The following is a 22,985-nucleotide window of genomic DNA, read 5'->3' on the forward strand; positions in this document are numbered from 1 at the left end:
TAATTCTGTGCAGGATATTAGGAGAGGGGATAAATTACATAAGGTTTCATTATACGCGGATGATTTACAAGTTTACATCTCAAATCCTAGGAAATCAATTTTTTATGTTACCTATATGTATGGAATTTGGTATTTTTCTGGATATAATCTTAATTTACATAAAAATGAATTATTTCCTATTAATAATTATTCTGATTATTATGATCAAATACATTTTAATATTGCCAAAAACCATTTTACTAACCGTATCAAAATTATTAAAAATGTTAAGGACCTATATAGGTATAATTTCTTTCCTTTAGTTGAATATACTCAACAGACGCTTTCTAAATGGTCACCTGTGCCGATGTCATTGATAGGTCGAATAAATGCTACAAAAGTGGTTATTCTACCGAAATTTATGTATATATTTCAAGCAGTTTCCTCTTTTGTTCCAAAAACATTTTTTTCTTAAAATAGATTCTCTGCTTTTGTCTTATGTTTGGAATAATAAAAGCTCTAGCGTGAATAAACTTTTATTGCAAAAATCAAAAAAAGATGGAGGCATGGCTTTACCAAACTTTAGATTTTATTATAGGGCAATTAATATTTGTTATATTACTGTGTGGATTTATGATATAGACGACCAAGTTCGCCCTTCATGGTTACAGCTGGAGGAAAATTCAGTAATGGGGTTTTCGTTAGCTTCTTTATTAGGAGCTCCTCCTCCGTTTTCGCTCGCCAGAATAGGTAGACAAGCTTTCAACCCTATTGTCAAACATACGTTAAAAATTTTGTTTCAATTTCGTAGACTTTTTGAACTAAATGATTTTCTACTTTCTGGTAATATTTATTCAATTTTCTTTTTTAAACCATCAACTTTGGATAAGGCTTTTTTAACATAGAAAATTAAGGGAATAAAAACTGTTTTAGATCTGTTTTTACAAACCTTTAATGTCTTTTTCACAGTTAATAGATGAATATGATATCTCTAATGCACATTTTTTCAGATATTTACAGGTTAGGAATTTTTAACGTGTTTTTTTTTTTACCGAATTGCTTCTCGGCCTGCTCTTTAAATTTGGCTTATGGTAGTTTTCAGTTTAAACCTTTTCAAAAACGATTAAAAGCTATCATTTATAAACAGTTAATGAATGCTTGCATGTCGCCTAATGCTAGGGTTCAACGCACCTGGGAAGTAGAACATCAGCATTCACTTTCAGATAATCAATGGAGTAAAACTGATTATTTAGTCAATGATTCATCTATCTGCGCACGCCATATCTTAAATCGTTTTAAGATAGTACACAGGGGCCCATATGTCCAAAGATAAATTGGCTCATATTTTTCCTAATATAAAACGCAGAAATGGCTACTTTAACTCATATGTTTTGGTCATGTGTAAGTTTCAATAATTTTTGGAGGGATGTGTTTGGAATATTATGCAAAGTTATAGATGTTGATATTCAACCGAATCCACTTACAGCAATTTTTGGGATAATTCCAGAGCAAGCAAACAAAGTTTCTGCTTCGGCCCAACACGTGATAGCTTTTTCAACTTTACTGGCTAGGACAGCTATTTTGCTACACTGGAAAAAATCTAACCCACCTACTGTTTTTTATTGTCTTTCCTCCATTATGTCGTGTCTTAGCTTGGAGAAAATTATAAGCCGCATATTTGATATATCCTTTAATTTTGAACAAGTCTAGCGACCCTTTATTCAGTATTTTCACATGGTTTAATTAATTTTTATTGATTTATTTTTCTTTATTCTCTTTGAGGAAAATCCTTATCCAGGAAGGTTCGGAGATGACTGGAAGGATGTTTCTTCTCTCTTTCTTTAAAATTTTCTTCTCAATTGGACTGCCCAATCTTTCTTTTTCTTTCTTTTTTTTCTTTCTCTTTTTTTTGGTTTCAGGTTAGTTAGCGTTTTTCTATCAATATAATTTCCAATTTTTTTATGATTGCTATGAGGAGTTGTAGTATTTTTGACCATTGTATATATAACAGCATAATATTTTATCTATCTGATTTTGAAATTATATACTTTCTGTTTTTATTATTGCTGTTTATATGTCTTTTATATTATCTGTTTGCTAAACTCCTCCTGTGATTTGTATATTCTTTATTTGAAAATCAATAAAAAGATTTAAAAATGAAATGTACATATTGGTACCAACGACATAGGTAAGAGAAGGGAGGAGGAAACAGATTACAGGGAGTTAGGAAGGAAGCTGAGAAGCAGGACCTCAAAGGTAGTAATCTGGGGATTACTGCCTGTGCCTCGCAACAGTGAGAATAGGAATAGAGAGAGGTGAACAATAAATGCGTAGCTGAGGGATTGGAGCAGGTGACAGGGATTCAGATTTCTGGATCATTGTGACCTTTTTCGGGGCTGGCGTGAACTATACAAAAAAGACGGGTTGCACTTCAATGCTGAGAAACCAATATCCTGGCGGGGAGGTTTGCTAAAGCTACTGGGGAGAGTTTAAACTGGAATGGCTGAGGATGGGAATCGAACTGAAGAGACGGAGGAAGAGGCTGTTGGCTCTCAAATAGAGAAAACTTGTAGGCAGTGCGAAAATCAGGTGATAGAGAAGGGACGCGCTCAGACTGCTGATTTGAGATGTGTCTATTTTAATGCAAGGAGTATTATGCACAAAGCTGATGAGCTCAGAGCGTGGATCAGTAAATGGAATTATAATGTGCGTCCATTACAGAGACTTCGATGGCTCAGGAGCAAGAATGGTTATTTCGACTGCCAGGCTTCCGATGTTTCAGAAAGGATAGGGAGGGAGGCAAAAAAGGTGAGGGCGTGGCACTTGATCAGAGATAGTGTCACGGCTGGAGAAAAGGGGTATGTCATGGAGGGATTGTCCACAGAGTCTTTTTGCTAGAGGTGAGAAACAGGAAGTGATCAATAACTCTACTAGGTTTTTTTAATAGACCACCCAATCGTGACAGGGACATCGAGGAGCAGATAGGGAGACAGATTCTGGAAAGGAGTAATAATAACAGGGTTTTTGTGGTGGGAGATTATACCTTACCAAATATTGATTGGCATCTCCCTAGAGTGCGGGGTTTAGATGGAGTGGAATTTCTTAGGTATGTTCAGGCAGGTTTCTTGACACAATATGCAAATAAACCTACAAGAGGAGAAGCTGTACGTGACCTAGTATTGGGAAATGAACCTGTTCAGGTGTCAGGTCTCTCAGTGGGCGAGCATTTTGGAGGTAGTGATCACAATAATATCTCCTTTACCATAGCATTGGAGAGGGATAGGAACTGACAAGTTAGGAAAGCATTTAACTGGAGTAAGGGGAAATATGAGGATATCAGGCAGGAAGTTGAAAGCATAAATTGGAACAGATGTCCTCAGGGAAATGTACGGCAGAAATGTGGCAAATGTTCAGGGGCTATTTGCATGGAGTTTTGCAGAGGTATTTTCCAATGAGACATGGAAAGGATTCTAGGGTGCAGGCTCCATGTTGAAAATCTAATCAAGAAGAAAATGAAAGCTTATTAACGGTTAAAAAAAAACTAATTAATGATGGGCATCTAGAAGATTATATGGCTAGCAGGAAGGAGCTTAAGAAGGAAATTAGGAGTGCCAGAAGGGGATATGAGAAGGCCTTGGCGGATAGGATTAAAGAACATCCCAAGCTATTCTACAAGTATGTGAGGAGCAAGAGGATAAGACGTGAGAGAACAGGACCAATCAAGTGTGACAGTGGAAAAGTGTTTATGGAACTGGAAGAGTTAGCAGAGGTACTTAATGAATACTTCGCTTCAGTGTTCACTACAGAAAAGGATATTAGTGACTATAGGGATGACTTGCAGCGATTCCGAAGGATTGGAGGGTTGCGGATGTTGTTCCCTTAATCAAGAAAGCAAGTAGAGATAGCCCAGGAAATTATAGACCAGTGCGTCTTACTTCAGTGGTTGGCAAGATGATGTAAAAGATCCTGAGATGCAGGATTTATGAAAATTTTGAGACTTATAATATGATTATAAATAGTCAGCATGGCTTTGTCAAAATCATGTTGTGCCTTAAGAACCTGATATTATTTTTGAGGATGTGATAATACACGTTGATGAAGGTAGAACAGTAGATGTGGTGTATAGGGATTTCAGCAAGACATTTGATAAGGTAGCCCATGAAAGGATTATTCATAAAGTAAGGAGGCATGGTAACCAAATGGATATTCCTTTGTGAATCCAGAATTGGCTTGCCCACAGAATACAAAAAGTGGTTGTAGATGGTTCAAATTCTGCATGGAGGCCGTTGACCAGTGGTGTGTCTCAGGGATCTGTTCTGGGACCCTTACTCTTCGTGATTTTTATAAATGACCTGGATGAGGAAGTGGAGGGATGGGTTAGTAAATTTGCTGATATTACAAAGGTTGGAGGTGTTGTGGATAGTGTGTAGGGCTGTCAGAGGTTACAGCGGAATATTGCTAGGATGCAAAACTGGGCTGAGAAGTGACAGATGGAATTCAACCTGGATAAGCGTGAAGTGGTTCATTTCTGTATTTCAAAAAGGATGGCAGAATATAGTATTAATAATGAGACTCTTGGCAGTGTGGAGGATCAGAGGGATCTTGTGGTCCGAGTCCATTGGACACTCAAATCAGCTACACATATCGACTCTGTGGTTAAGAAGGCATACGGTGCATTGGATTTCATTAATCGTAGGATAAATTATGGGAGCCGAGAGATAAAGTTGCAGCTATTTAGGATCCTGGTCAGACCACACTTGGAGTACTGTGCTCACTTCTGGTCTCCCCACTACAAGAAGCATGTGGAAACCATAGAAAGCGTGCAGTGGAGATTTAAAAGGATGTTGCCTGGATTGGGGAGCATGCCATATGTGAATAAGTTGAGTGAACTCGGCCTTTTCTCCTTGGAGTGAAGGAGGATGAGAGGTGACCTGATAGAGGTGTTTAAGACGATGAGAAGCATTGATTGTGTGGATATTCAGAGGCTTTTTCTTCCAGGGATGGAATGGCCAACAGGAGGGGGCACAGTTTTACGCTGCTGGGAAGTAGCTAGAGAGGAGATGTCAGAGATAAGATTTGTTTTTACGTGGAGAGAGGTAAGTATGTGGAATTGGATGCCAGCGACATTGGTGGAGGCGGATACAATAGGGTCGTTTCAGAGATTTCTGGATAGGTATATGGAGCCCAGAAAAATAGTGTGCTATGGGTAACGCTAGGTAAATTCTAAGTTAAGTACATATTCGGCACAGCGCTGTGGGCTTTCAATGTTTCAACCGCATAGTCATTGTCTATCCTGTTGTTTTTCTGGGAGTGGATGTGCCCAGTTACGGGTTCATCGAGGTGGTCACCTGGCAGGAGGTGTGTTTCACATTCACCAGCACAGTCCCACTCCAAATCTGGTCAGCCAGAGTCTCGGCTCCATTGCAGACACCCATTGTGAATCCTTGTTCTGTTCGGCTCATTGAACACGGAATTCACAAGTGCACGACAAGGAGCGAGTAAGTGATATACGAGAGTGATGTGGTCGCAGAATGCGGTTCCTTGTTTGAGGTTGGTCAGTTGGTTACGGGGGAAATGTGTGGGTGTGATGCATGTGTTGTAGTGGGGCAAACGTTTCCCCACTACAAGAAATGTTCTACCTGCTCTTAGGGTTTCCAGGATGGGTAGCAGAGCATATGGAGCTATACGGATGAAGAGTGCACTTCTGGGGTGTGAATTAAGGGACATGTAGCCGCCCAGAAGCAGAGGGTATCTTTATGAAGTGAGCATCATTGGCAATCCCAGCATTTATTACCCATCTAAAATAGAACTGTAGTGGAGTGGAGTGCGTGAGTGGAGTGCCAGGGTATAGCTTCTGGCAAAAATGGTCCTTTTTGGTAAAGTAACTCCCAGTTCATTGTTGGGTAGGGTTTAAGGCCAGTGTTGGATGTTGGGAGATAATCCGCGTTTGTAGCTGAGTGCCGGAGTCTCGATACATGAATGGCCTATGGTGAGAGCGTTGGAGACGTGGTAATTTGGGTTAGTGTCTGCTTTCTTCTTTTCATATCCGCAGTCGCAGAGTCTACAATCTCCGCCCTCCTGGCACAGTGGGACGAATATGGACTGTACGAACTAACAGAGTACTACAGGGACAGGCTGGAACAAGCGATAGAAGAAGGGGTCAAAACACTCAGATGTATGTCTGGACAGGAAGGACATTTCCGTGCAGAAGAACATGAGGTAAGTGTATTTAGATAATTATCATATAACTGCTTATATCAGGGGGGATGGTGATCAAAATTAATCTCCTGTACGTTCTGGGTTCCACATGGCAAAATGTTTGATCTCCGAATTGCGTTGAGCAGAACAGGCCTCAGCCATGAACCGATTAAGGTGGGAAGCGGCTGATATTCTCCTCAAACCTGCTGTAAAACGGAGGTCTTTTAAAATCTGCCGGACGATGCTGGGGATGTTCTCCGAGTCTGTGGTGGCCAGTGCTATCATATTTGCTGCTGTGTGCAGGGGCAGTAGGCTGAGGGTAGCAGACACCAACAGAATCAACAAACTCATTCGTAAGGCCAGTAATGTTGTAGGGGTGGAATGGACTCTCTGACGGTGGTGTCTGAAAAGAGGGTGCTGTCCAAGCTGCATGCTTGTTTCCCATCCACTCCATAAGGTACTGGTTAGGCACAGGAGTACATTCAGCCAGAGACTCATTCCACCGAGATGCAAAACTGAGCTTCATAGGAAGTCATTCCTCCCTGTGTTCATCAAACTTTACAACTCCTCCCTCGGTGTGTAAGACACCCTGAGCCAATAGGCTGTTCCTGGACTTATTTCTTCTTGGCATAATTAACTTATTATTATTTAATCATTTATGGTTTTATATTGCTATATTTACATACTATTCTTGGTTGGTGCGACTGTAACGAAACCCAATTTCCCTCGGGATCAGTAAAGTATATCTGTCTGTCTGTCTGTCTGTCTGTATTTACCAGTGTGGCATTAAAACAGTTTCTGCATAACCGGACTGTTCAACAGGCAGTCGATTTCAAACTAACTACGCATCTTATCAGGGCAATCGGTAAAGTTCAGTTGACCCGCTGGCTTCATTGCAGCCACTGAGGGACGGAACTCTTGCAGCGATACCAGCTCTTCTCCATCTGAGTTCGCAAATAACTCATTGGGTGACATTTCTTGGAGATATAGAGAAGTAGTACACATTGACAACCTTCCCTACTACTACTATCCGTATACTTGTACAGCATCATCGACAGCCTCCCGAACCCCTACAATCCCTGCACCCATATAGCACAATCGACACACTTCCCTACACCTGCCATTTGTGCACCAGTACAGCAGCATTGACAGTGTTCCTATGCCTACCATCCGTGTACCTGTACAGCACCAGATCACAGCCTTCTCTACACCCATCCGTGTACCCGTATAGCACTATCGACAACCTTCCCTACATCCATCCGTATATCTATACCGCAGCATCGACAAATTCCCTACATCCACTATCAGTGTATCTGCACAGCACCAGAGAAAACCTTCCCTACACCAATCCATGTACCTCTACAGCACCATTGACAGCCTTTCCGACACCCATACGTGTACAGCGCCATCGACGGCTTTCCTACCACAATCCGTTTCACTATACAGCCAAGTCGACAGCCTTCCCCACACCCATTCGTGTACCTTTACAGCGCCATCGACAGACTTCTATAGAGTTATCCGTGCATCTGAACAGCACAATCGTCAGCCTTCCCTATACCTGCCAATCCTGTACCTGTTCAGCACCATCAGAAGCCTTCCTTACACCCATCCGTGCAACTGTACACTGCCATCGACAGCTTCCGCGACCTCTACAATCCTTGTTGTATAGCGCCATCGATAGCCTTCCCTACCCCCATTCGTGTACATGTACAACACCGTCGACAGACTCTCCAACACCTACCATCCGTTTACGTGTACATAACCATCTCCAACCTTCCTACAAGCACTGTTCCTAGACTTGTAAAGCACAATCAACAGCCTTCCCTACACCTGCAATCCTTGTACCTGTACAACACCATCGATAGCCTTCACTAAACTCACCCCTGCACCTGTACAACACAATGGACAGCCTTCACTACACCCATCCGTGCCTGTACAACACAATCGACAGCCATTGCTACGCCTACGATCCGTGTACCAGTAGAACATCATCAACAGCCTTACCAACCACCACATTCCATGTACGTATACTCTCTACAACCTTCCCTTCACCTGCTATCCGTCTGCCTTTACAGCGCAATCGACAGCCTTACTACACCATGTACCTGTATAGTAACATCGACTGCCATTCCTACACTTGCCATCCGTGTATCTATACAACATAATTGACAGGCTTCCCTACTTCTACCATTTTTGTACCTGTACAGCACCATTGAGAGCCTTCCCTTCACCCATCTCTGTAACTGCACAGGACCACTGACAGGCTTCCCTACACCCATCCGTGTACCTTACAGCTCCATCGACAGTCGTCTCTACCCCTACAATCTGTGCATGAGTACAGCACAAACGACAGTGTTCCCTACCCCTATCCATAGCTACTATAAACGTTGAGATCGAACTTGTTTGCACCACTTGTGCTGGTAACTTATTTTACACTTTCTCGCCCCACTGAGTAAATAAGTTTCCACTCCTGGTCCCCTTGAACCTCTTACATTCTCCCCTTAAACCATGATATTTAGTTTTAGTGCCACTGAACCTCAACTCAAAAAGCTTGCATGCATTTCATTTATCTGTGCCTTATACGGTGTGTGCAGCATGGGCCTATACATTAGTGTCGTTGCGAACAGCGGCACTAGAGTGACCTCTCCCCGGTACAAGCCAGGGCGGAAGGTGTAGAGTTCCAGTCGTCAAGATCCCATTCTTGGCCACATCGCTGAGGACAACGGAGAGCGATGCAATTCGTTCGGCACCAACTTGGCCACAGCAAGACGCTGGAAAGATGCTCAAGTCAAGTCAAGTCTCTTTTATTGTTATTTCGACCATAGTACTACAGCTGGTACAGTACATATTAAAAATGAGACAACGTTTTTTTCAGGACCATGGTATTACATGACACAGTACAAAAAACTTGACTGAACGACGTAAAAAAAAACAACACAGAGAAAGCTACACTAGACTACAGATCTACACAGGGCTGCATAAAGGGCTCAAAAACAGTGCAGGCATTACAATAAATAATAAACAGGACAATAGGGCAAGGTGTCAGTCAAGGCTTCGGGTATTGAGGAGTCCGATAGCTTGGGGGAAGAGACTGTTAAATAGTCTGGTCATGAGAGACCGAATGCTTCGGTGCCTTTTCCCAGATGGCAGGAGGGAGAAGAGATTGAATGACGAGTGCATGGGGTCCTTCAGAATGTTGTTTCCTTTGCGGATGCAACGTGTAGTGTAAATGTCCATGATGGCGGCAAGAGAGATCCCGATGATCTCCTCAGCTGCCCTCACTACCCGCTGCAGGGTCTTGCGATCCAAGATCGTGTAATTTCCGAACCAGGTAGTGATGCAGCTGCTCAGGATGCTCTCAATACAACCCCTGTAGAATGTGATGAGGAAGGGTGCTGGGAGATGGAGTTTCCTCAGACTTTGAAGAAAGTAGAGACGCTGCTGGGACGGAGACGGAGCTGGTGTTGAGGAACCAGGTGAGATTCTCCGTCAGATGAACACCAAGAAATTTGGTGCTCTTTACGATCTCTACCGAGGAGCCGTCGATGTTCAGCGGGGAGTGGTCGCTCCGTGCCCTCCTGAAGTCAATGACCATCTCTTTTGTTTTGTTCACATTCAGAGACAGGTTGTTGGCTCTGTACCAGTCTGTTAGCCCCTGCAACTCCTCTCTGTAGGCTGCCTTGTCGTTCTTGTTGATCAGACTCACCACGGTTGTGTCATCGGTGAACTTGATGATGTGGTTCGAGCTGTGTGTTGCAGCAGAGTCGTGGGTCAGCAGAGTGAACAGCAGTGGACTGAGCACACACCCCTGGGGAGCCCCCATTCTCAGTGTGATGGTGTTTGAGATGCTGCTCCCAATCCGGGCTGACTGAGGTCTCCCAGTCAGGAAGTCTAGGATCCAGTTGCAGAGGGAGGTACTCAGGCCCAGTAAATTCAGCTTTCCAGTCAGTTTCTGAAGGATGGTGATGTTGAATGTTGAACTGAACTCTATGAACAGCATTCGAACGTGCGTGTCTTTTTGTCCAGGTGGGTTAGGGCTAGGTGGAGGGTGGTGGCAATGGTGTCATCTGTTGAGCGGTTGGGACGGTACGCAAACAGCAGGGAGTCCAGTGAGGGGGGCAGCTCTCACCGAGAGGTCTTATTATCTTCATGACGAGCCACTCAAAACACTTCATGATAATGGATGTGAGTGCAATGGGACGGTAGTCATTTAGACAGGACACTGAAGAATTCTTCGGCACGGGGACGATGGTGGCGGCCTTGCAGCACGTTGGAACGGTGGCGCTGCTCAGGGAGATGTTGACGATGTCAGTGAGAACATCTGCTAGCTGGTCTGCACATCCTCTGAGCAATCTACCAGAGATGTTGTCTGGTCCAGCAGCCTTCCATGGGTTGAACTGCACACGGTTCTTCTCACGTCGGCCACGGTGAGACACAGCGCCTAGCCATTTGTAGGAGGGGTGGAGTTCCTCGCCGCCACATCATTTTCCGCCTTAACAGGGCGTAGAAGTTATTCGGCACATCTGGGAGGGAGGCATCACCTGCACAGTCAGGTAATGTTGTCCTGTAAATGGTGATGTTCTAGATGTCCTTCCACATGCGCCGCGTGCCGCCGCTGTCCTGGAAGTGGCTGTGGATTAGCTGAGCGTGTGCACCCTTTACCCCTCTGATGGCTCGGGACAGTTTGGCCCTTGCTGTTATTAGAGCTGCCTTGTCACTTGCTCTGAAGGCGGAGTCGCGGGACCTCAGCAGCGCACGCACCTCTGCGGTCATCCATGGCTTCTGGTTGGCACGTATAGTGATGGTCTTGGACAGAGTAACATCATCAATGCACTTGCTGATGTAGCTGTTCACTGATGCTGTGTACTCCTCTAAGCTGGTAGAGTCGCCATCAGTTGCAGCCTCCTTGAACATGTGCCAGTTAGTGTGCTCAAAGCAGTCTTGAGCAGAGATGGCTCCTGCTGGCCAGGTTTTCACCTGCTTCTGAACTGGTCTGGAGCGCCTGACGAGCGGTCTGTATGCTGCGATTAGCATAACAGAGATGTGGTCTGAGTATCCGAGGTGGGGGCGTGACTCTGCCCGCAACGCGTCGGGGATGATCGTGTAAACCAAGTCCAACACGTTCTCCCCCATCGTTGCAAAGTCCACGTACTGATGGAATTTGGGGAGCACTGACTTAAGGTTCGCGTGGATAAAATCACGTTCATTTGCATCCAGCTGCCTTTGGAGCCCCACAGCGATTTTTTCAGTCTGTGTTTATTCCCAGAGCCTCCGTCTCCCCCGAGGCTGCCTATAAGGCAATGGGGCTACTTACCTATAGCTAGGGATCTTTTATTCGTGTTTTCATTTTCCCGGTAGATAAGTGACCAGAACTGCACACAGTCCTCCAAGTTAGACCTCCCCAACGTCATATACAACTTAAACATCCTATCTCCTCTAATCAATACTTTGATTTATGAAGACCAATGTACCAACAGCATTCTTAACTACGATGCCACTTACAAATAATTATAGACCTCATTCTCAGATACCTTTCTTGTACTACACTCCTCTGTGTCCTGTGCCCTACCGTTCCCTGTGTAAGATCTACCCACGACTAAAGTGCAACTCCTCGCAGTAGGCTGTATTAAGTTCCATCTGTCATTTTTCCAGCTGGTCCAGATCTCATCGAATGCTCTGATGGTCTTCCTTGCTGTCCACTGCACTCCCAAGTCCTTGCGTCACCTGCAACTTTGCAGATGCAGCTAACCATGTGATCATCCAGACTGTTGATATAAATGACAAACATCTAGGAGTCCTTCACCAACCCCTGAGACTCGCCACTAGTTACAGGTCTCCAGTCAGAGAGGCAAACATGTGCTCCCACTCGATGGCTTCTCGCACAAAGCTAGTCTAATACAATTTACTACCTCATATTGAATGCCCAACAACTGATCATTTTTGATCGACCTGCCATGTGGGATCTTACCAAGTGCCTTGCTAAAGTCCATATAGAGAACATCCATGACTTCATCAACTTTCCTGGTACCTTCCACCAAAAACTAAGCTTCATTAGACGATTGAAGCCATGCTGACTATCCTTAGTCACTCCAATTGTAGCCAAACACTTATATATTGAATCCCTTAGAATAACTTCCAATAACTTTCCCACAACTGATGTCGGGCTCTCTGGCCTATAATTTTGTTTTATTTCTCGAGTCTTTCTTGAATAGATGAACGACACTGGCTATCCTTCAACAATCTGGTACCTAACCTATCGTTAAAGATGATAGGTGTCAAGCAAATCCTGCACTTGCCTCCTGCAGGGTCTGAGGGACCACTTTGTCAGGCCTTAGGGACTAATCCACACTAATATGCCCCCAAACAGCAAACATCTCCTGATCAGTATGGAGTTCATGATGTTTTCTCTTACGTGTATAGACTTTGTGCTCGTCTCCTGAGAAAATATAGATGCAAAAATCCATTTGAAATCTTCCCCATCTCTTCTGGCTCTATGCACGATTCACCAATCTGATTTTGCACAGGACGAAGTTTGTATTTGCTCAATTTCGTCCAGTGCAATCCTTTTGCTCTTAACATTATCTGTAGAATCTCTTTGAATTCTTCATCATTTTGTCTGCTAATGGAAGCTCATGACTCCTATTAGCACCCCGATTTCTTTTCTTAGTACTTTTTTGCATTTCAATACTCCATAATCACCTCATTTTTCCAAACAGCCTACACCTGCAATGCATCTCAATTTGTTATCAACCAGGGCCTGAACATCGCTTGAAAACCAAGATTCCCAAATTTGTTAGATTCACATTATATGCCAGTAGGCATATAGTAGGTTTTGTACTATTAAAATTTCACTTCTGACATCTCCCACTTATCAAGTACACATTTGCCAAAAACCAGCCTGTCCTATTCGGCACTTGCCAGATCATTTCTGATACATTCAAGATTAGCCTTCATCTAATTTCGAATAATTTAGTATCGCAACCCATGGATCAGGCCTATCTTTTTGCATATTCACTGTGAAACTAATGGCACCGTGCTCACTAGATGCAGAGTTTTCACTAGACAAACTTCTGTCACCTGCCCTGTCTCTTTCACTAATAGATAAAGTAACGCACATTTTCTCATTGGGATTTCTGTGAGCTGATTAAGAAGACTTTCCTGAACACATTTGACAAACTCTATCCCATCTAATCCTTTTAGACTATGGGAGACCAAGTCATTAAGTGGAAAAAGCAAAAGTATCATAATTCAGCGATTGTCTGAGTTCATCATCCTTTCCTTCTATACGTATTGCATTGAGATATACACTCCTCAGGACTATATTCACCCAATGCTCAATCTTTTGATGCCTATTTTTGATTTTTAATGACATATATCTCCACACTCTCCCCACTATCTGCCCCGGCGCTTTGGTCCCATCCCTCTGCAATTCCAGACTGAACACACTCTACACTCCAACACCCCGCCCCCCACTCATAATGTATAACACAAGCAGACCTTCCCATTACGATATGTCCTATCCAGCCAGTAGCGGTATTAGAACATTATGTGCATGACCCAAGTGATTGACTCTGTTGTCGGCGCTATAAGTAATTAATCAGGCAAGTGCAGCAATTTGTAAATATGTATTTTCATCTATAAATTCATCATCTAAAGACTTCAGTTTTACTGGTATGGAACTTAAACCTTTCAATCCCTTTCACAACTGTAACTCCTCGGACCCGGTAGTAGTGAAACTGAGGGATTATTTTCCAGTGCAGTGGACCATAAGGAAATTATGCTGAATTATTCCATAATTATTTGCACTATTCCTGTTAGGGGAACTCATTCCATTTTCCTACTGGTGCCCTTTCTTGGCGATCTGTCGTTCTAGTCCCAGAACATCACTAGCTATTTCTCTGAGCAAAGTCCGAGGCCGATCTATCTTCAGTTGCATCCTGGTCCTCCATTCCATCATAAGGTCTTAGGTGTATGTTGGCTGAAGATAGATATAAATATCCACTATAAATATACCCAATGACTTAATCTCTACATCCATCTGTGCCAACGATGTCTGCAGATTCGCTTCTCACTGGATAAGGAAATTCCTCCTCATCTCCTTTCTAAATTGAAGTCTCTCTATTCTGTGGCTGTGTCCTCTGGTTTTACACTCCCCCAATATAGGAAACATCCTCGCGACATCCCTTCAATGTTTCACAGGTTTCAATGAGACTTCCCTTAAGCCAAGGAGTACAGGCGCAAAATTACTCAAGGCTCCTCATACGTTAACACTTTCATTCTAGGAATCTTCCTTGTGATTCTTCTCTGGACCCTCCCCAAGGCCTCTCAATCCCATTCTCTGGCAAAAGAAATTTCTTCCCATCTCCGTTCTAAAACGATGACCATCTATTCTGAGGCTGTCTCCTCTCGTCCTATAGTACCTATACTCTCAAACCATAGTAAACATTCTCTCCACATCCTCCCTATCAAAGTCTTTCGCTATTCAGTTGATTTCAACGAGGTCTTCCCTCGTTCTTCTCATTTCTTGTAAAGACAGGCCTAGAGCTTTCAAACGTCCTTCATATAACAAGTCATTCAATCCTGTAGTCTTTTTCGTGAACCTGTTGCACCCTCTCCAGTTTCAGCACATACTTTCCTAAATAAAAGGATCAAACATGCTCACAATACTCCAAGTGGCGTCTCACCAATGCTTTATAAATGTTTTTGCTCTATATCAATGCTTTTATATTCTAGACCTCTTGCAGTGAATGCCATCATTGTTGTTGTCTGCCTCAACACAGACTCAACCTGCAAATTAACTTTTAAGGAATTTTGCAGAAGGACTCCCAAGTCCCTTTGCACCTCAGATTTTTTAAAATTTTCTCTCTATTTAGAAAATTGCCAACAGTTTATTTTCTTCTACCAAAGTACATGAACATACCCCAACACTGTATACTTTCTGCCATCTCTTTGCCCGTTCTCCTAATCTGTCTCAGTTCTTCTGTTGCCTCTACTTCCGCAAAACTACATGCCCTCCACCTACCTTCATATCATCTGCAAACTTTGCAACACAACCATCAATTCCATAATGCAGATCACTGCTGTATAATATAAGACAATCGGTCCCCACACAGACTCCAGTGGAACACCACTCATCAACGTCCCCCAGCCAGAAAAGGCTTCTTTTATTCCCACTCTCTGTCTCCTGCCAATCAGCCACTGCCTTATTCAAGCCATAATATTTCATGTAGTACCATGCTCGCATAGCTTGTTAAGCAGCCTCATGTGTGGCACATTGTCAAAGGCTTACTGAAAATATCAATGAAGTGCAACCAGCCAATTATGCATGCATGCAGTTTAGACCCCAAATCTTCAGTCAACCGCAATAGAGCTTTGCCCCTGTCAAATGAACACTGGAGTGCGCCAGCTATATTTGCCTCTTTGCTGGTAACTATAAAACAGGGAACCCCGCGGCATAAGGCCCTCAGACCAGTCCACAGCAGGACTTGTTTTCTGCCGAGCGAAACACTGGGAGAGAGCACTGACTCCATCCTGGAGGCTGTGTCACACCAGTCCCGGGCTGTGAACTGGTTTTAACTTCTCTCTCCTGGCTTAAGTTCATATCCTCACTACGACCGCTACCACGCAGCTGTCCCGCCATCCTCCACTGTTCTCTGCCCAATAAATTAGGGAATAAAACTTGTGGCATGCCAGGAAAAGCGACCATGACTGCCACTCGCTATTAGATTGTAAACCTTCTCGGACTCAGGAAGCAGCACGTTGAGTAGTTCCTTGATGTTCTCCGCCAGCGAAGAATTCGCTGATTGTGTTGCCCAGCATTAAGTTAGGTTCTTAATGCACAGAAGGATCTAGCGATCATTAGGACCGTTAGCGACACCGATTAGGATCATTAGTGACCGAACGCGCCCCCAACTTACCGAATGCCTGTTTCTCTGACTGTGGCCTTTTCTAATTATCTGCAGTGTAGCTTCTGAAAATTCAGTTATGTTCCTATCTATGTGAGATTTGATCCCATAATCCATCTTTTTAACTCTCGCTCTACCCTCCCCTTGCCTTCTTGTTGTCAGACTGTAATTTTGTCATTTGTCACACTGCTTTGTTTCCTCATCATTCTGCCATTGTCAACTCCATCAGATATGTGTCGTTGGATGGAAGAAAAAGTAACATTCACAGAAATACAGCCTGCACTAACCTTCTAATATATTGCAAAATATGTGGAGAGGGGTTTTATATCAGCAGTAGTTGTGCCAAAAGAACATATATAACAGGTCAGATGTAAATTTTGAATTATTCAGAGCTTCTTATTAAAGCAACGGGGGTCGTTGCGGAAACATGACGGTGATGTCTGTTTGCTTGCATTCATCTTCAGTAAAATGTCCTTTTAATTAGATGTGTCACTTGCTGCTGGCTTGGATTAGATGAAACCCTGAAGGATGAAATGATGAAGTTGTGGAAACAGCTCTAACATATTCAATAGTTGACACATATTGATATCTCTACTGATGAAATATTTGAAACATAAACCTTATTCCACTCTCCCTAAATAACGGATAAACTGCCAATTATTTTCATATTGTGTCGTTTTGTTTTGCTTTGTAGTATTGATTTAATTTTATACAGATGTTTCATGCCACTGTTTGGTAAACTGATGCTTATCTGACAGATTGAGCAAACTAATCACAATGAGCATCTGCAAACTAATGTGAAAAAGACTAAGGAGCTGGTGGTGGACCTGAGGAGGGCCAAGGCACCGGTGAACCCTGTTTCCATCCAAGGGGTCAGTGTGGACATGGTGGAGGATTACAAATACCTGGGGATACGAATTGACAATAAACTGGACTGGTCAAAGAACACTGAGGCTGTCTACAAGAAGGGTCAGAGCCGTCTCAATTTCCTGAGGAGTCGGAGGTCCTTTAACATCTGCCGGACGATGCTGAGTCTGTGGTGGCCAGTGCTTTCATGTTTGCTGTTGTGTGCTGGGGCAGCAGGCTGAGGGTATCAGACACCAACAGAATCAACAAACTCATTCGTAAGGCCTGTGATGTTGTGGGGGTGGAACTGGACTCTCTGACGGTGGTGTCTGAAAAGAGGATGCTGACCAAGTTGCATGCCATCTTGGACAATGACTCCCATCCACTCCATAATGTACTGGTTAGGCACAGGAGTACATTCAGCCAGAGACTCATTCCACCGAGATGTAACACTGAGCGTCATAGGAAGTCATTCCTACCTGCGGGCATCAAACTTTACAACTCCTCCCTCGGAGTGTCAGACACCCTGAGCCAATAGGCTGGTCGTGGACTTATTTCCACTTACAGTGATTAACATATTATTATTTAATTATTTAATGTTTTATTTTGCTATATTTCTACACTATTCTTGGTAGGTGCGGCTGTAACGAAACCCAATTTCCTTCGGGATCAATAAAGTATGTCTGTCAGCCAAATCTTCTCCTGCTGAGGGTCGCTAAAGCCTTATTCAGGCACAATATTGACTTGCAATTTCATTCAGCTACGCTTCTCTCTGAATGACAATGCCCAGATCTTTAGAGGGAGGATGAAGTGGTGAAGTAGCTGAAGTAGCATTGACTGTGTCTGTTCAGAAAGCAACCGAGCCATATTCTCCATGTCTTTTCGTGTGCAACAAAATGAATTCACTGCTTCCCTTTTATAGAAAGTCACTGAACTGAAGGGAAACCGGATAGAGAGTTTCAGACTATTCATCAGTTTGGTGATGGGCAAAGACTCGCAGACCCGGAGGGTGATGTGGGAATCCATTGTGAAAATGCGGACTGAGTTACAGAAGTTGGACAAAATACTCAAGGATATACAAGTGCTCGGTATGTTAAAGATAAGCATTGAACACAAAGTGACATTGAATTATAACAATTTTAGATCATAAACTCTGTTTTCATGAAAGCCTTTTGATTTAAACAGGCCCCGACCCACAGGAGTACATGAACATCGCCCAAGGGTTATCTGAGTTACCCACTCAACTGATAGGTGAGTGATGAAATGCACAGTTCAAACGGCATCTCAAATCTTAGACTGAGGCTTGGCAGAACCTGGGAATCGATTTTTTTCACCATAATCATGTGCTGATTTCTGGATGCATTATACAATTGAAAGAATGTCGCGTTGCACCCTGAAAATGCTACAATGTATTTTAACATAGAACATAGAATAGTACAGCACATTGCAGGCACTTCGGCCCACAATGTTGTGCCGACCCTCAAACCCTGCCTCACATATAACCCCCCACCTTAAATTCCTCCATATACCTGTCTCTTAAACTTCACTAGTGTGTCTGCCTCCACCACTGACTCAGGCAGTGCATTCCACATACCAATCACTTTCTGAGTGAAAACCCTCCCTCTAATATCCCACTTGAACTTCCCTCCCCTTACCTTAAAGCCATGTCCTCTTGTACTGAGCAGTGGTGCCCTGGGGAAGAGGCACTGGCTGCTCACTCTGTCTATTCTTCTTAATATCTTGTACACCTCTATCATGTCACCTCTCATCCTCCTTCTCTCCAAAGAGTAAAGTCCTAGCTCCCTTCATCTCTGATCATAATCCATACTCTCTAAACCAGGCAACATCCTGGTAAATCTCCTCTGTACCCTTTCCAATGCGTCCTCATCCTTCCTGTAGTGAGGCGACCAGAACTGTACACAGTACTCCAAGTGTGGCCTAACTAGAGTTTTATAGAGCTGCATCATTACATCGCATCTCTTAAACTATTTATCCGTCGACTTATGAAAGCTAACACCCCATAAGCTTTCTTAACAACTCTATCTACCTGTGAGGCAACTTTCAGGGATCTGTGGACGTGTACCCACTGATCCCTCTGCTCCTCCACACTACCAAGTATCCTGTTATTTACTTTGTACTCTGTCTTGGAGTTTGTCCTTCCAAAGTGTACCACCTAACACTTCTCCGGGTTGAACCCCATCTGCCACTTCTCAGCCCACTTCTGCATCTTATCAATGTCTCTCTGCCATGTTCGACAATCCTCAACACAATCTGCAACACCGCCAACCTTTGTGCCGACTGCAAACTTGCGAACCCACACTTCTACTCCCACATCCAGGTAGTTAATAAAAATGACAAGAAGTAGAGGCCCCAGAACAGATCCTTGTGGAACCCCACTAGTCACAACCCTCCAATCGGAATGTACTCCCTCCACCACAACACTCTGCCTTCTGCAGGCAAGCCAATTCTGAATCCACCTGGCCAAACATCACTAGATCCCATGCCTTCTGACTTTCTGAATAAGACTACCGTGTGGAACCTTGTCAAATGCCTTACTAAGATCCATGTAGATCACATCCACTGCACTAACCTCATCTATATGCCTGGTCACCTCCTCAAAGAACTCTATCAGGCTTGTTAGGCACGATCTGCCTTTCACAAAACCATGTTGACTGTCCCTGATTAGACCATGATTCTCTACATGCCCATAGATCCTATCTCTAAGAATCTTTTCCAACAGATTTCCCACCACGGACGTAAGGCTCACTGATCTATAATTACCTGGACTATCCCTACTAACTTTTTTGAACAAGGGGACAACATTCGCCTCCCTCCAATCTTCCGGTACCATTCCTGTGGACAACGAGGACATAAGGATCCTAGCCAGAGGCTCAGCAATCACTTCCCTCGCCTCGTGGAGCAGCCTGGGGAATATTCCATCAGGCCCCGGGGACTTATCCGTCCTAATGTGTTTTAACAAATCCAACACCTCCTCTCCCTTAATATCATCATGCTCCAGAACATCAACCTCACTCATATTGTCCTCGCCGTCATCAATTTCCCTCTCATTGCTGAATACCGAAGAGAAGTATTCATTGAGGTCCTCGCTCGCTTCCATAGCCTCCAGGCACATCTTCCCACTTTTATCTCTAATCGGTCCTACTTTTACTCCTGTCATCCTTTTGTTCTTCACATAATTGAAGAATGCCTTGGGGGTTTCCTTTACCCTACTCGCCAAGGCCTTCTCGTGCCCCCTTCTTGCTCTTCTCAGCCCCTTCTTAAGCTCCTTTCTTGCTACCCTATATTCCTCAATAGACCCATCTGATCCTTGCTTCCTAAACCTCATGTATGATGCCTTCTTCCACCTGACTAAATTTTCCACTTCATTTGTCACCCATGGTTCCTTTACCCTACCATTCTTTATCTTCCTCACCGGGACAAATTTATCCCTAACATCCTGCAAGAGATCCCTAAACATCGACCACATGTCCATAGTACATTTCCCTGCAAAAACATCCTCCCAATTTACACCCACAAATTCTAGCCTTATTGCCTCATAATTTGCCCTTCCCCAATTAAAAATTTTCCTGTCCTCTCTGATTCTATTCTTTTCCATGATAATGCTAAAGGCCAGGGAGCGGTGATCTCTGTCCCCCAGATGCTCACCCACTGACAGATCTGTGACCTGACCCGGTTCGTTACCTAATACGAGATCTAGAATGGCATTCCCCCTAGTCAGCCGGTCAACATACTGTGACAGGAATCCATCCTTGACACACTTAATAAACTCTGCCCCATCTAAACCCTTGGAATTAATCAAGTGCCAATCAATATTATGGAAGTTAAAGTCACCCATGATAACAATCCTGTTAATTTTGCACCTTTCCAGAATCTGCCTCCCAATCTGCTCCTCGGTATCTCTGCTGCGACCAGGGGGCCAATTGAATACACCCAGTAGAGTAACTGCTCCCTTCCTGTTCCTGACTTCCACACATACCGACTCAAAAGAGGATCCTTCTACATTACCCACCCTTTCTGCAGCTGTAATAGTATCCCTGACTATTAACGCCCACCCCTCTTCCCGAACCCCCCATCCCTTTTAAAGCACTGAAATCCAGGAATTTTGAGAATGCTTTCCTGCCCTGCTGCCAGCCAAGTCTCTGTAATGGCCACTACATCATAATTACATGTATGGATCCAAGCTCTCTGTTCATCACCTTTGTTCCTGATGCTTCTTGCATTGAAGTACACACACTTTAGCCCTTCTACCTTACTACCTTTACACCCTTTATTCTGCTTCTCTTTCATCGAAGCCTCTCTATATGTTACATCTGGCTTTACTCCATGCACTTCTTTAACTGCTCTAATGTTCCGGGTCCCACCCCCCTTGCAAATTAGTTTAACCACTCCCCGAACCATGCTAGCAAACCTACCTGCAAGGATATTGTTCCCCCTCGAGTTCAGGTGCAATCCATCCAATCTGTATAGGTCCCACCTTCCCCAGAAGAGATCCCAATGATCCAGAAATCTAAAACCCTGCCCCCTGCACCAACTCCTCAGCCACGCATTCAACTGCCATCTCCTCCAATTCTTACCATCACTATCACGTAGTACTGGCAGCAATCCTGAGAACGCCACCCTTGCATTTCTGTTCTTCAGCCTTCTGTCTAGTTCCCGAAACTCACACTTCAGAACCTCATCCCTCTTCTTGCCTATGTCGTTGGTCCCAACATGTATCATGACCTCTGGTTGCTTTCCCTCTCGTACCAGGATGTCATGCACCCGGTCAGAGACATCCTGGACCTTAGCACCCGGGAGGCAACAAACCATGCGGGTGTCCTTCTCACGTCCACAAAATCTCCTGTCTGCTACCCTGACTGTAGAGTCTCCAATGATGACATCTCTCATCTTCACCGTCCCATCCTTCTGCACCACAGAGTCAGACTCAGTGCCCGAGGCCCTGCCACCGTGGCTAACACCTGGTCGGTCGTCCTCGCCAGCAGCATCCAGGACGGTAAACTTATTATTCAGGGGAATGTCCACATTCTGTAGACTCTGCACTACCTGCGTACTCTGCTTCGCTTTCCCCCTCGGAGTGTCACCCAACGACCTGTTTCCGGCAGCCTAGGTGTGACTACCTCCCTGTAGCTCTCATCTATGACTGCCTCATTTTCCTTTATGAGTCAAAGGTCATCCAGCTGCTGCTCCAGATTCCTCATACGGTCTTCCAGATCGCCCAGTTGGATTTTCCACGAATTCAGCTGTTGATTCTGCACACAAACAAGAGGAAATCTGAACAACACACGCACACAATGCTGGAGGAACTCAGCAGAACAGGCAGCATTTGTGGATGGTTCCTGATGAAGGGTCTCGGCATGAAACGTTGGCTACTCTTTTCTCACGGATGCTGCCTGACCTGCTGAGTTCTTCCAGCGTTGTGTACGTATCCGTTGATCCACAGCATCTGCAGTTGTGTATTTGTGTTTAGCATTTGTGGACACAAGTACAGTCGATGTTTCTGGACGTCTATTGATAGAAACATAAAAAAAGCCTACAGCAAATTAAAGTCCCTTCGGACCACAAATCTCTGCTGAACATAGCGTAACTTTAGAAATTATCTCGTATTACACACAGTCCTCTATTTTTATAAGATCCCTGTACCTATCCAGAAGCCTCTTAAAAGACCCTGTCGATTCCGCCTCCACCACCAGTGCCGGCAGCCCATTTCACACACTCACCACTGTCTACGTAAAAAAAATAACTTACACCTGATATCTCCTTTGTACCTACTTCCAAGCACCTTAATATTGTGCCCTCTCGTGGTAGCCATGTCAGCCATGGGGCGGCGGGGAGGGGGGCGCGGTGGGCTGTGGAAATAATCACGACTATCCACAGGATCCTCGTATGATAACCCTTTCATTCCTGGAATCATCTCATCATCTTGGACACCTCTATCAGGTCACCTCTCATCCTCCGCCGCTCCAAAGAGAAAAGGTCACTCTATCTATTCTTATAAAGCACGCCCCACAACCCAGGCATCACACTTGTAAATCTCCT

The 22,985-nt window shown here is 44.1% G+C and overlaps 1 protein-coding gene across 1 annotated transcript in view; it reads left to right on the forward strand.

Moving 5' to 3' along the window:
• Positions 1–22,985, forward strand: part of LOC140721087 (NACHT, LRR and PYD domains-containing protein 3-like) — a 46,993-nt gene that overhangs the window by 9,352 nt on the left and 14,656 nt on the right. Inside the window, exons 3-5 of the mRNA XM_073035953.1 lie at positions 6,032–6,198; positions 17,851–18,016; positions 18,114–18,179. Coding sequence (XP_072892054.1) covers positions 6,032–6,198; positions 17,851–18,016; positions 18,114–18,179 — 399 coding nt within the window. The remainder of the gene's footprint in view (positions 1–6,031; positions 6,199–17,850; positions 18,017–18,113; positions 18,180–22,985) is intronic.

Source organism: Hemitrygon akajei, unplaced genomic scaffold (assembly GCF_048418815.1).
Source record: "Hemitrygon akajei unplaced genomic scaffold, sHemAka1.3 Scf000050, whole genome shotgun sequence".
Classification (NCBI taxonomy): domain Eukaryota; kingdom Metazoa; phylum Chordata; class Chondrichthyes; order Myliobatiformes; family Dasyatidae; genus Hemitrygon; species Hemitrygon akajei.